The sequence below is a fragment of the Neltuma alba genome, unplaced genomic scaffold (assembly GCF_004799145.2).
Source record: "Neltuma alba isolate B1F8T4 unplaced genomic scaffold, ASM479914v2 tig00011899_pilon, whole genome shotgun sequence".
Taxonomy (NCBI): domain Eukaryota; kingdom Viridiplantae; phylum Streptophyta; class Magnoliopsida; order Fabales; family Fabaceae; genus Neltuma; species Neltuma alba.
Genome location: NW_021636497.1, coordinates 420,007 through 432,590, shown reverse-complemented (window position 1 = coordinate 432,590; position 12,584 = coordinate 420,007). Strand labels below are relative to the sequence as shown.

General features: G+C 35.7%; 2 protein-coding genes across 3 annotated transcripts; one reads left to right on the top strand and one right to left on the bottom strand.

The window, feature by feature from the left end:
• Positions 1-1,403: 1,403 nt before the first annotated feature.
• On the bottom strand, positions 1,404-4,112 carry LOC114719229 (uncharacterized). Of its 2 annotated transcripts, none has more exons than XM_028904697.1 (3): positions 3,928-4,112; positions 1,777-3,616; positions 1,404-1,575 (listed from the first exon to the last, which is right to left on the bottom strand). In XM_028904697.1, exons 2-3 carry the CDS (start codon positions 3,572-3,574, stop codon positions 1,514-1,516), a joined length of 1,860 nt encoding a protein of 619 aa, XP_028760530.1. In that variant the 5' UTR covers positions 3,575-3,616; positions 3,928-4,112; the 3' UTR covers positions 1,404-1,513. The 2 variants fall into 2 exon arrangements, with proteins under 2 accessions (XP_028760530.1, XP_028760529.1); XM_028904696.1 differs by having other exon boundaries at positions 3,998-4,112.
• Positions 4,113-7,865: 3,753 nt separating this feature from the next.
• LOC114719230 (lysine-rich arabinogalactan protein 18) lies at positions 7,866-9,507 on the top strand. Its single transcript, XM_028904698.1, has 2 exons — positions 7,866-8,496; positions 9,195-9,507. Exons 1-2 carry the CDS (start codon positions 7,909-7,911, stop codon positions 9,276-9,278), a joined length of 672 nt encoding a protein of 223 aa, XP_028760531.1. The 5' UTR covers positions 7,866-7,908; the 3' UTR covers positions 9,279-9,507.
• Positions 9,508-12,584: the final 3,077 nt, after the last annotated feature.

Sequence of the window (12,584 nt, the reverse complement as noted above, 5' to 3'; positions counted from 1 at the left end):
TCAAGTGCCTACCGAAGAAGAAAGCAAAGGTTGGAGGGGTGTCGTTATTAGCGAAGTGATGAACTGCATCTTCCAGCATAGCGTATATAAATAGTAAAATTTAGTTGAAAGGCTTCATCTTTAAAGACTGCAGTTGCCACCCGGTGTAATTGAGTAGTGCAGAGCAATATTTTTTCCTTCGCTAGTTATGCTCCCATACCCACTCTAAGTACTTCATTAATGAAAAAAAATCAAGTAATGATTAGTGAAATGGCTAAAATAATCTGTCCTCATTGGTAAGTTTAGTGATTTTGAATTTAGCAACAAATTTAATGATTTTGAGTTCTTTACGAGACGAGTTGACAACTCTTCCAAATAGATTAACAATACTTTATATATATTGACAACAAGTAATTAATAAAATTCATTATAAGGCAAACCAATTGGAAAACTGAGACGAATCACATGTTGTCTCCTTGTTAGGCACGTTAACTACTCTTTCATATAGATTGACAACATCTTTATATAAATAAATTATACTAACTTTTTTTTCTGTGTTGTCTTTTTTTTTTTTATCAATTTATCAAGGACAAATTTGTCTTTTACTAATATTTGAAAATGACAAATCAGTATCTCTGATTTGATATGAACTTTTACTTTTCACTAATACTAATATGAAATTTGGAATATTAAATGTTTTTTTTTTGGTCTTTTTCCCTATTCACTTCTTCCTTTTCTCTATTCGAAATATCATAGAATCCCAGCCCTCCGTGACTGATCATGGGTGCCTGAATGTCAACGATTTTAATCCCACGTTGATTGATTTATTGTGAAAAATATATATATTTAGTTGTTTAATGTCTAAATACGTCGCATCACAAAAACTAATTATGAATTATGAAAGACCCGAAAGCTGATTGATTAGATTTTCCAACTGCTACAAAGCCAAAGTTGGTGACCCCTCATATGGCTCGCAGCCATCATTTCACGATATTACTGTGCTTAATTTTACGTAAATTTCGAGCCAAATTGCGATCATAATATAATGCATTTCGCATTAATATATATGCTCATATAATCAGTGACGGATTTGAAGACATATGCTTTAGAAATAGGTTTTTGAAAAGAAAAAGTACAAATAAAAAGTATAAGACTTGCTATATAATACTTCTTTATGCTATAAATATACGATTCATTTTGTAATACACCATAAAATGAGTTTTACGTCAATAAGCAGAGTCAGCAACGCTAATCTTCCACCGCTAGAAAAGGAATTCAATTTGTATGTAAGGCAGTAAAATATATACGGAGGCATTGATTAATTCCTGTGGTAAATTGAATAAATATTTAAAACATAATATAAATATCTAATATTCCCGGCTTATCTCAATTATGATTAAATAAATATACATTTATATACTGAAGAACAACCTAGACACTACAAGATTCCCTGTCCAAAAATGTACCTCCATGGGTCAAACATTTGTTGAGATGCCGTATCCATATATCAATTTTAATTTCTCCTTTTCTCCACTCATAATCTTTGTCGGGTAACATTTGTTCTTGTCGTCGACCTATCTGACTTTCTTCTCCTACCTGTAAGGAAACAAAAGAACCGTTCCATAAAACTTAACATTCCTCCATCAACCACAGAAATTTAAGGTTGTAGGCCTTTTATCTGTATCGCAAAAATAAGTGTCATGCACAATCACATATGCGAATTTAATTTGATGGTTTATTATTATCTTTTTTCATATAATATAGATATTAATGAAACAAGAGATAAACTAAACTCACCTTCTTTCTTCCTGGTTGTCATCTTCCTCATGGTTTTTACATCAACCTGATACTGGCCCTTGAACTCGTCAAGTTCATCTACGTGTTTGATGCTCCTCCTTGACTTGGCTGAAGCAAAAAGCCACGTGGCGTTCATCTGCTTGTTAAGCATGCGAGCCGCGTAGTATGGGATTTTGAACGTCTTCGTCTTCTGAGACCTGAAGCGGCTCCTGATGAACGCTAAACAGTCCATCAAGCTTTCCTTAGCGAGGCCTTTCATGTCATAAGCTTGTGATCTTCTCCACAAGCTTTTACTGTGAGGAAATGCCACGTGTGACAGGCTCAGAGCTCGAGTGGTATCGCTAATGGCTGCCTCTGCATCTCTAAGAACCAAATAACACTGAGCTCTGTTACTGTAAAGCACTGTCCTCTCTTTTCTTGCTTTTACTGGACATAGATCAATGGCTTCTGAATACTTCACCACAGCTTCTTCAACCTTCCCTGACCTAAACTTCTTATTCCCTTCTTGTTTCAGAACACAGGCCAATGTCTCTCTCTCTCTGATTTCTTGCTCGCTCATTAGACTCTCTCTCTTCACTCTGTCCACCTTCAAATCCCATATTCCTTTTAAGGCTTTCTGGGCTTTCTCACTCTTCAGTTTTATTTCAAAGTACTTGATTTTATGATAATCTTGTAACAGAACTTGCACAATCGCTTGATGTCCTAGTTTTAATCTCCCTCGAACTCCTTTGAGTTCAACCAAATCAGCAAGAACTGGAGCTACAATTTCGATTACTTTATACCTCGTGATTGGGTCTTTGAGGAGTTGTAGAAGACTATCAATAGCCAAGTGTTGTCGATCATCTGAAGATCTTGAGACAATACAAAGATTCTCTACGACTTCCTCGACAGCTGCTATACTTTCTCTTCCTATTTTAGTATAACACAGAGTTCGAAGAAGTCCAATTCCAGAAGGAGATTTTGGGTTCGCCAACCCACCCCACATTGTGCACAGATCCTTCAAGAATTTTTTCTTGCAGATTAATCCGAGAGATCTTTCTTTGCATGCAAAGCAGTCTAGGAGATATAAGGACCAACACTGAAGTTGACTGGCCCATTCTTCTGCCTTTCTGTTCTCTACTTCCAGCCCTCCAAGCCCTCTAGTTAACAAATTCCGATGATACTCCAATCTCTGGGATTCCTGCAACCCAACAAATTGATCATATACCTCGTACAGGCACGAGGAAGCTATGTGAATGGCTACTTCTATGATTTCTTCCTCGTGTTCTCCTACAGCTTCAAAGGTTGCTTCATGTCTTGCCAAGTGACCCAACGCTCGAAGTGAAACTCTCTCTTCAACCCAACTGATCTTACCTCGTAGGAGATCGATTAATGGCCCAACAACGTTGGACTTAACTGCTTTTTCAGCAAACTTAGCTTTGTTCATGGTATAAGAGCCAATGATATGCGCTGCATAATATGGGATGTATATGTTCTGGTAACTAAGAAGCCAACCCTTATTTCTGAGGCCCTTCTGGATGAGTTTCGCCATGCATCTGAATATGCCCAGGCATGGAAATTCTGGGTCATTTGGCTTAGTCATGGCGATTTTCCAAAGGCTGCTTAAGGCCAAGACATGTTCTTTGTCATCCCTAAGAGGCATTTGTTTGAGGCAACGAGCGATTTTAGCTCTTCTGACCAAAGGGTCTGTTTCAGACATGTTGCAGAAGAAACAAGAACAGTTTGTGCATGTAGGTGTAGAAGGAGGCAGTTTTTGAACTCTCTTGGAGGTTGAATTCTCTGGGATTGGAGATTCCATGGCTGGCTGAAAGAAGCTGAAATTTGTGGGGGTCCTTTGGGCCTATGAGACACTTACAGAATAAGGATTAATTTGGACTGCACGACACATATAGAGGGTGAGTATCATAAATTCCATACATGGGGGGCCATGATTGCTTTAAACAACAGATCCAAGCTTGAAAAAACCATAAAGGAGTTTCATTGTTTTTCTTTCTGAGGAAAATCAGATAGGAATGAAGAAAACGAACAGGAAAAGCTCGAAAAAACATATGAAAGGAAGAGTGCTTCCATGAAAATGGTTGTTATGCTAGCTTCCAAAGAGCAATGAGCTAATGAACAAACAAAGCTCTAAAAAGCACATGTTTTGCTTACCCCAAAGAAGAAAAGCTCTAAACAACAACCTATAGCTGGAGGATGGACCAGGAATCTATCCTGAACTTACATGTATTCTGACATGAGCTCTACGAGAAGACATGAAAAGCCAGAAGTTCAACTAGTTTGGAAAAGAAACGGGAAGAGAGAACAGACTAAAAGACCAACAAGGTTGTAATGATGGCTATTGATCTAGATCTCTTGGGTATTAAGTACTTAATAAGAGCTGGATATGGTCCCCTCCATGACAAGCTTTACAAGCTTCCTCGTCATCTGGTTTCCAACTCAAAAAGTGACTCGCTCAAAAATATAATACTAAGGCAAGTACAAGTGGGCGTGTCTCAAGGAAATGCGGCTACCGTTGTTTGTAAATGGAGCCAAATATGAAATGTGCAAATGCAGCTGCTTTTCAAAATGAAGTTACCCACTAATGAACTTTGACTATAGGCTACTAGAATCGTCTATTGTAAGAAGATCTTTTCAGCACAATTTAAATTGAGTGGGGGGAAAGCTGAAGTGCATTTTGATTTTGCATGAGTTTTGACTTTGAGCCTTAGACAATGAAAAACATCATATACAAGAAGAATTACTAGATTTTAATTAAACATAGGTACTCTCTTATAGAAAACATATCCAAAGTAATATCAGACACTAAATGTGGATAAAAATGTGGATGTCGCGTTCACCAGAATTCAAATCTTAGTTGCATATTATAAAAACCAGAGGAGGCAAAGAGGGCATGATTTGGGGTGTACTTGGAGAAGCTCTATGACGTGAGTTGGTTGATTGGGATGCCATGGGTAGTGATGAAGAAAGACATAAGCGTGCACGGCCTTGGATTTGTGGGCACGTGGTCTTCTACTACAGTGGCAGCTTTGCGTGGTTCAAGAAAGCCCTTTTGTTTAAACTTTTAAGTTCAGGCTTTTCTGCAGCATTATAATTCAACAGGCATCTCCATGGAAAGAGTAGATCCTGCTTGCATCAAACGGTATGTTTATTTAAAGTCATTTGGTATATCAATATCAATAGCAAGCAATTTTTTTTTTTGGAGCAAAAATAGCAAGCAATTTAAATCATAAAATCTACAGAGAGCCATAATATCCATGAGTTATGAATTTGTGGCTCAATTTTCAAACTTCCATGTGTGGGTCCACTTTGATGTAATTGCATGACATGGGCTTTAAACGCATATTTCCAACTTGGGAGGCTCCTGGACTATGCTTGCGGGAGGGGTCCAAGGGTAAAGTAGTAATCTGCAGTGGCTTTCCGTGTTCGCTTTAAAGTGGTGTGGAGATAGGCCTTATGCGAGGCCCATTGAGGATTCTGTGACAAGATGAAAGGTTCATCAATCGTTTAACACTTCTAGCATTTGAAGCATCTGAAATAAAAACACATTATTTTTTTACCCTAAATAATAAATTAGACAAGAGATTTACCTTAATCATAAACATAAGACCACAATTCATTTTATTTCTCATAAATTTATGATTTTCCCCCAAAGCTACTATTTTGATTGTATATAATGAGAAAGTTTTTATTAAATATTAATTACAATACACATGATTAAAAGGGATATTACAAGAAAAATCAATATATATTTATTACAAATAAATACTTTAGCTAAATTTTTTATTACTCATAAATTATTTATCTAACTCTTACATTAAGAAGGGAAAATCCCACAAAAAAAATTTGAAAATGACTAAATTCTAAATTAGATTATTTTCTACGCTTCAATTGGTTTTGACTTGGAAATAACAACATGTTTTAGTAAAAAAATTTTATTTAAAATTTAATAACTTCTAGGTTCCTTGAGCAACTCTTGGGTTTTCATCTTCCTTACTCTTGAAGCAGGAATCTCTTCACATATTAATAATGACTAACAACATTAAAACTTAACGAAAAAGATGGAAGCAAAGGTTTGAAAAAAATAAACAAAGAAGGTGGAGTGGGAATAATTTGGTCTTACTGTCCCGAATAAAGATAAATGAAGGGAGGGGGTTGCTACATTAAGGACACATTCTAGATTCTACACTTCCCTTATAACCCAAGTAAAGGTGTAAAGAACAACAGTCCCACCAGAATGATATTTTCGTTGGGGGAGAAAAACAAGCAAGAAAGAAGAACCCGGGGGTGTGATTGAGCGGTGGGGGCTCATCCTCCCTTAATCAAGTGTCGAGGGTTCGATCCTTGTTTTGGGCATGGAAAAGCTTTAAAACCCTGGGCCAGCTGTCTCACTCATCAAGGTACCTACAAGCCAGTGAAGGGATTAGTCACCGGATCCGTCGGTGGATACCCTGATGTTTCATCAAAAAAAAAAAGAAAAACAAGAAAGAAAGCAATGCTTCATAATTTCCTTTTTATTAAAAAAAAAAAAAGTTTGTGGACGGCGTGTGAAATGGTGAGTGTTGGTCTTTTCTGGTATGGCTTGTGCCTTGTGGGGCAAAACATTAAAAAAAAAAAAAAAGGAAAAGTCGTGATATGAACAAAGTATAAAGGAAAGTATCCACACAAGGTTAAGCTTCGCCTTCATTTAATTTTTTTATTAATAATAATAATAACACAAAAAGAATTCTTAAGCTTTGAGCATTTGTCCATCGGCTCCTTTTATATATCCTCTCACCCACGGCCAACACTCTTCTTCTATTGAGAATTAAATTTGATACTTTTTTTCAGATGATTCTACGTTTTGGCTTAAAAAAACAAATAAAATGTTGAAATAGATATTGGGAGAAAATTACATGTGTCTCTTACCCTATTGCTATGGAGCAATTTTTACCGTCTATTTCCTATTTAGTAATTTTCTTTGCATTTTTTAAAACCTCAAAGGAGAATGGGCCAGCAGCCGAGCACTATTTGTTTAGGTTTTTTTTTTTTTGAAACTTTTTAAATAAAAAATTGAATTCGGATTACGGAATTGGAGTGGGCATTAACTCAAATGATACAGTTAAATTTTCTAAGATGTTAATGTATATACTAGTGCTGCTTATAGAATTTGATAAATAGAATGATCATACTACCAATTAATGTAAATTATAAAATTAGCATTTTTACAATGTTTGATATTTACCTATATAACTTAAGAACATTTAATGAAGTTTATTAAGTTGAAACTTTTGATCGACAATTTATTTTATTATTTAGTTGTTGAAAGACTACAATAAGTTCATATATATTTATATAATTAAATAGAAACCAACAATGTTAAAGTTTTGGATATTTTGAAGTATTTGGGGTAAAAGACACTGTAATTAAGGCAACATTGAGGGCCCCCAAACGGAAGGTGGAGTGGCCCACAAGTTTCGTGCAATTATTGTGAGGTTGCTCTCGTGGCGGATGACAATTGGATCATCAAACTGTCATTCCAGTCTCGGAAATCCAGCTGGATCAATAACATCAACTGCTTCTGAGGCCGAAAAACACCAAATCAGCGCCAGAAAGCTACAAACAAGATCGTGCCATTGCCTTTGACGGCGGATGAATGGTTACTCACAACAACGTGAAGAATCAAAATTTAAGTTTTTTTTTAATAGTTATCAAAAAAAATTTTAAGTTTTTATTGGAGAGAAATTTTTAATAGAATTATCTCTAATAAAAAAATATTTATGTATAGTAAAAAAATAAAAAAAATAGTGCTGAGGGGTAATGAAGGCCAAAATAAAATGGCGTAAGCTGACGTGTCCGCCCACTAATGATTCTTCCTCATTACATGCCCTTAATGGGCCGTTTGGGCCCATTCCAGTCAGGCTACAGTTATTTTTGTTTGGATCATAGTGCGTGGCCCTTCAGAAATACGTGATCCAACGGCCAGTGGTGACCCATATGTTGTGGGACCCACTCTACATTGGCGGTCCTGATGAACTTGCACTCGTCCGTTTTGTTCTTGCTTCTTCCAGGTTACCACCTCATCGTCTATATATTAGCATCAGCCACTATTCTCGATGCTCGTACCTCCCTCTCTTGTACACGCAACTCGAGGAAATGGATCGGAAAAGTGTGCTGTCTATCGCATTGCTCTGCATTGTGGTCGCCGGGGTCGGAGGTCAGTCTCCGGCAGCTGCGCCGCCCAAGTCACCGGCAACACCGGCTGCTGCCACACCAGCTGCATCACCAGCGGAAGCCCCATCGAAATCCAAATCGCCAGCTCCGGCTGCTTCCCCCAAATCGGCGTCTCCTGCTTCATCTCCTAAACCTGCATCGCCAGCTCCATCTCCATCGAAGGCTGCGGCGCCGGCTCCGGTGAGTAAATCTCCGGCATCGTCACCTCCGGCAGCTACTCCTGCGACCTCGACTCCTCCTGCACCGGTCCCAGTGAGCTCTCCCCCGGCTCCTGTTCCAGTCAGCTCTCCTCCTGCTCCGACGCCAACAGCTCCTCCTGTGAGCTCTCCTCCATCACCGGCTGTGGAGGTTCCCGCGCCGGCTCCCAGCAAATCGAAGAAGAAGAGCAAGAAGCACAATGCACCTGCACCGTCGCCGTCATTGATGAGTCCTCCTGCACCGCCTACAGGAGCTCCAGGACCCAGCGAGTCTGCCATCTCTCCTGGCCCAGCCTCTTCTGAGAACGATGAGGTACGATCTCTCAATTTGTCCTTATCTACCGTTATGTCTTCCCGCTTTGCTCTAAAGTACGCTGAACAGTACTATGGTCAATAGATCTGGAACATAGACTGAGTAGTTCATCTGGTTTTAGTTCCAAATTTTACTTCGCACCCTTAGGCATTATATAATGAGTGAAGCGGAGGTTTCTGTCTGAAACATGATCGGAAGGGCATCTTGTTCTCTCATTCATGTTTGAACTCCATTTCCACTGAGCCTGGGTAAGCTCCGTGCTCAAGCGTGGTGAACAGTCGTTGAGATTCAGGGCACACTGTTGTCCTGGTCAGGCGTGTCCTTTTGTGAATTGAATAATGAATATTTTTTCCTGAATTGTTTTATACTAAATATGTTAGTTTTGGGATAATCCCTTATTTTAAATTCCTTATGAGTATTCGGGATGGTGATTAAAGAATTAAGATCACTAGTGGGTGTTAATTTATTTGATAAAACCTAAATCTAAATTTGAAGTCTCATTTTATCTTTTTCATTTGAACTTGGTGACATCCTTAATGATTAAAAAAAAAAAATCTGAATGGAAGGAGCTGGCGTGGGTCAGAAATTCACTGAAATCACGCATGGGTCATGCACTCTTGAAATATCAGCAATTAAGTGGTTTTTTATTCTAGGATCAGAATTTCAGTTCCTGAATTTATTCGATTTTGTTATTGCAGAGCGGAGCAGGTAGCATCAGATGCTTGAAGAAGGCATTGGGATGCTTGGCAATGGCCTGGGCCACCCTTGTTTTGATCTTCTAGAATCCAGAGACAGAGAGGCTTATATTGTTGTGATATTCTTGTTTTTTTTTTTTTTTCCTTTTCTTCTTTTTGTTCTTTGCGTTATGGTCACGGGTTCACATTTAATTTATTATTATTGTTTCTCCAGACCTGGTTATTCTATCATATTAATATTATTGTTATCACTAGTGTTCGTATCATTCTTGTTTTGCCTTGGAGGAACCTGCGGAATTGATATGGCATTCTCAAATTGGATGGGGTGTGTGGTGATAAGATGATAATATCTTGACATCAGGGGTAGAAGAAAGAAAGTTGATTAGTAACAAGGCATCTGTGGCCTGCAGATTTTAGCTGTGGAAACAACTACAAGTACTCCGGGTTTGGGAATGCGGACATTTGTGCTTTCAGGACGGTCGTTAAACAAATTATACTTTTTATATTTCATAATAATATGATTCATTTTAATGATATACTTGTTCTTAATTTTATATGAAAACTTATTTGATATTTATTCTAATCTTAAATAGAAGATCATAATTTATCTTATGTCCTTCTCTATTATTTTTTAAGGTAGTTTTTATAGTAGTATAAATTTTAGTAGATTAATTTGATTAAGAAGGATATTTTAATAAAGATAGTACATATTTATTATAAGTAAGGGAAAATTCCAGAAAAGGTCCCTCGAATATATGAAATCCCAGATTGGGTCTTGGAATTTGTAAAATGACAGAAAGGGTCAGTGACCCAATCTGTCATTTGTGAAATTAAGACCAATTGACAATTTTGCCCCTGACTAAGTGAGTAGTTATTCTCTACACAAATCTAGGTAACGCTTACACTGTTCTAGTGATTACAAGATTAGTTGTAGTTAATAATTACAAGATTAGTTGTAGTTAATAATAAGGTGCCTGACTATGAAAAAGTGAATAGTTATTCTCTACACGAATCTAGGTAATACTTACATTATTTTAGTGATTACAAAATTAGTTGTAGTTAATAACAAGACACCTGAATATGAAAAAACGAGTAGTTATTCGCTACATGAATCTAAGTAATGCTTAAACCCTTATAGTGATTTCTTAAATCATTGTAGTGAATGAATACAAATGAGGGTAAAATTGTCAATTCTTCTTGATTTGTCAAATGACAGATTGGGTCACTGACCCTTTCTGTCATTTTGGAAATTCTAGGACCCAATCTGGGATTTCATATATTCGAGGGACCTTTTCTGGAATTTTCCCTATAAGTAATTAATAATTAATTTAATTAATTTTTAATTTATTTAAATTAGTTAATTAGTTTTTATATTAAGAATCTAAAATAATACTCTTTCGGTTCTAAATATAAACTTATTTTGTAGTGTTTACGTTATAAAATGAGTTTTATATTTAAAATCGAAAGAAATATTAAATATAAATATGTCTCTGCATATTTCTAAGAAGGTTCCGTGGGAGTAGCTTATTTTTAACTTTTTAAGGTTGTCCAGAATATGGATATTTATTGGAATTATCATTTGAAATCCTACGAAATTTCACAGCAAATAAATACCATTCATCAATGTTAGTTTTGGATACAACAAATCCTAAGAAATTCATTATTCTTATTTGTTATTGTAGTTTTTTAGTGATTACATTTCTTTCTTAGAATCTTATAATAAATTTCTCTATTTACTTGGATTTATGAAATCCAAGATTTGTTTAGAATATTAATATTAAAATAAATTAGTATAGTGATATTAATTAATTCATATATATAATAAAGTTTAGTGGGAGATTGACAGTTAAATCCCAAAAGGTCAACTTAATAACAAAACATTTTTAAAAATAAGTTATAAATATTTATTTAAACAAATACAGATTTAGGAGATAAAGTACTTGAATTCTAATGTAACTCGTGATTTGCAATTTATCAGCATGTATGAATTACAAGAAATACGTAGAAGCTTGTCCATCGCTATCATGGATAGCTGGCGTCTGCCAATATGACAAAGGCGCAGAGCCACGTTCACTGTTTTTGTTTGATGCCTCTTCCGAAGGATGCGATGCGACCACCTTTGAGATGAGAAAAGAAAAATAAAATTAGAAATGATGAGAAGAAATGGTTGAAAATTGTTTTATAGAGATAAATATAGAAAAGACTTTTGGAAGTATCGATAACGTTACAAGCCTTAAAAAAGGTTCAATAAAATTATCAAACAAGACTTTTTATTAATAATTTAGTTAAAGATTTTGTTATGGATAAAACATATGGAAATTAGGCGATCCAAACGGACTATAGTTAATGACGAGTGTTTGAATAAAATCATAATCATAGTTTTCAAAATATTTTTACAATATACAAAATAAATATATAAAAAATTTTAATTCGATTCATAAAAAACATGTTTTTCAGAATTTCCCATAAATCACTTGTTATTGTATTCTCAACACAGCTTGGTCTGGTATTACTTCTGATCCTAATTATAAGAGTCAGTTGACTAATTTGAGGAGATTAAGGAAGTAAGTTGAGTTAATTATTTGTCCTAAATATGTGTTGTCTTTCTTAAAATATCCTTGCTAATCAAGTGTATTGACTATAACTATATTGTTATAAGGGCTACTTTAAAAATATATATAAATATGAGAGACAAAATAGATTAGAGTCTTATATTTAAAATTAAAATAAAAATTAAATATGATCTTATATTACAATATACAAAATAAATATATAAAAAAATTTAGTTCTATTCATAAAAAATATGTTTTTCAGAATTTCACACAAATCACTTGTTATTGTATTCTCAACATAGCTTGGTCTTCCGGTCAAAAAAAAAAAAAAAACATAGCTCGGTCTAGTATGTTTTAATATTGATGTAGAGGTGCAGGGCTAGGGGCTAGGAACCTCACAACCTTACTTCACGTGTAAGTGTAAGGTGTTCAATTCAGAGAACACAATAAATAACATCGAGCATTGTGCACAACAAAATTAATACTAAAATCTTATCTCGCACCAGCTTTCACCATCTCCCTCTCTTTTTCTTTGCTTGTCAGTAAGATGGGAGATATGTTAGCAAGAAGACCCATCCGTGGTTGGAAGTTTAGAATTCAGAAGGTGTTTGGATGAAAACCAAACCATGGTTTCAGAAGTGATTTTACAGTCTACGAAATAAATATATGGAGGAGTTTATCTCGATTTGCAGAAAAGTGCTTTTGAAAAGCACTTTTCAAAGTATCCAAACACTCCCTCAAACTCTTTTTAGATGAGAGGATGCGTGGGATAGCAAAGTGCTTTTACAGAGTGACAAGATACTTAAAAAAGGATTTAAAATGATATTAGATGCAGTAGATT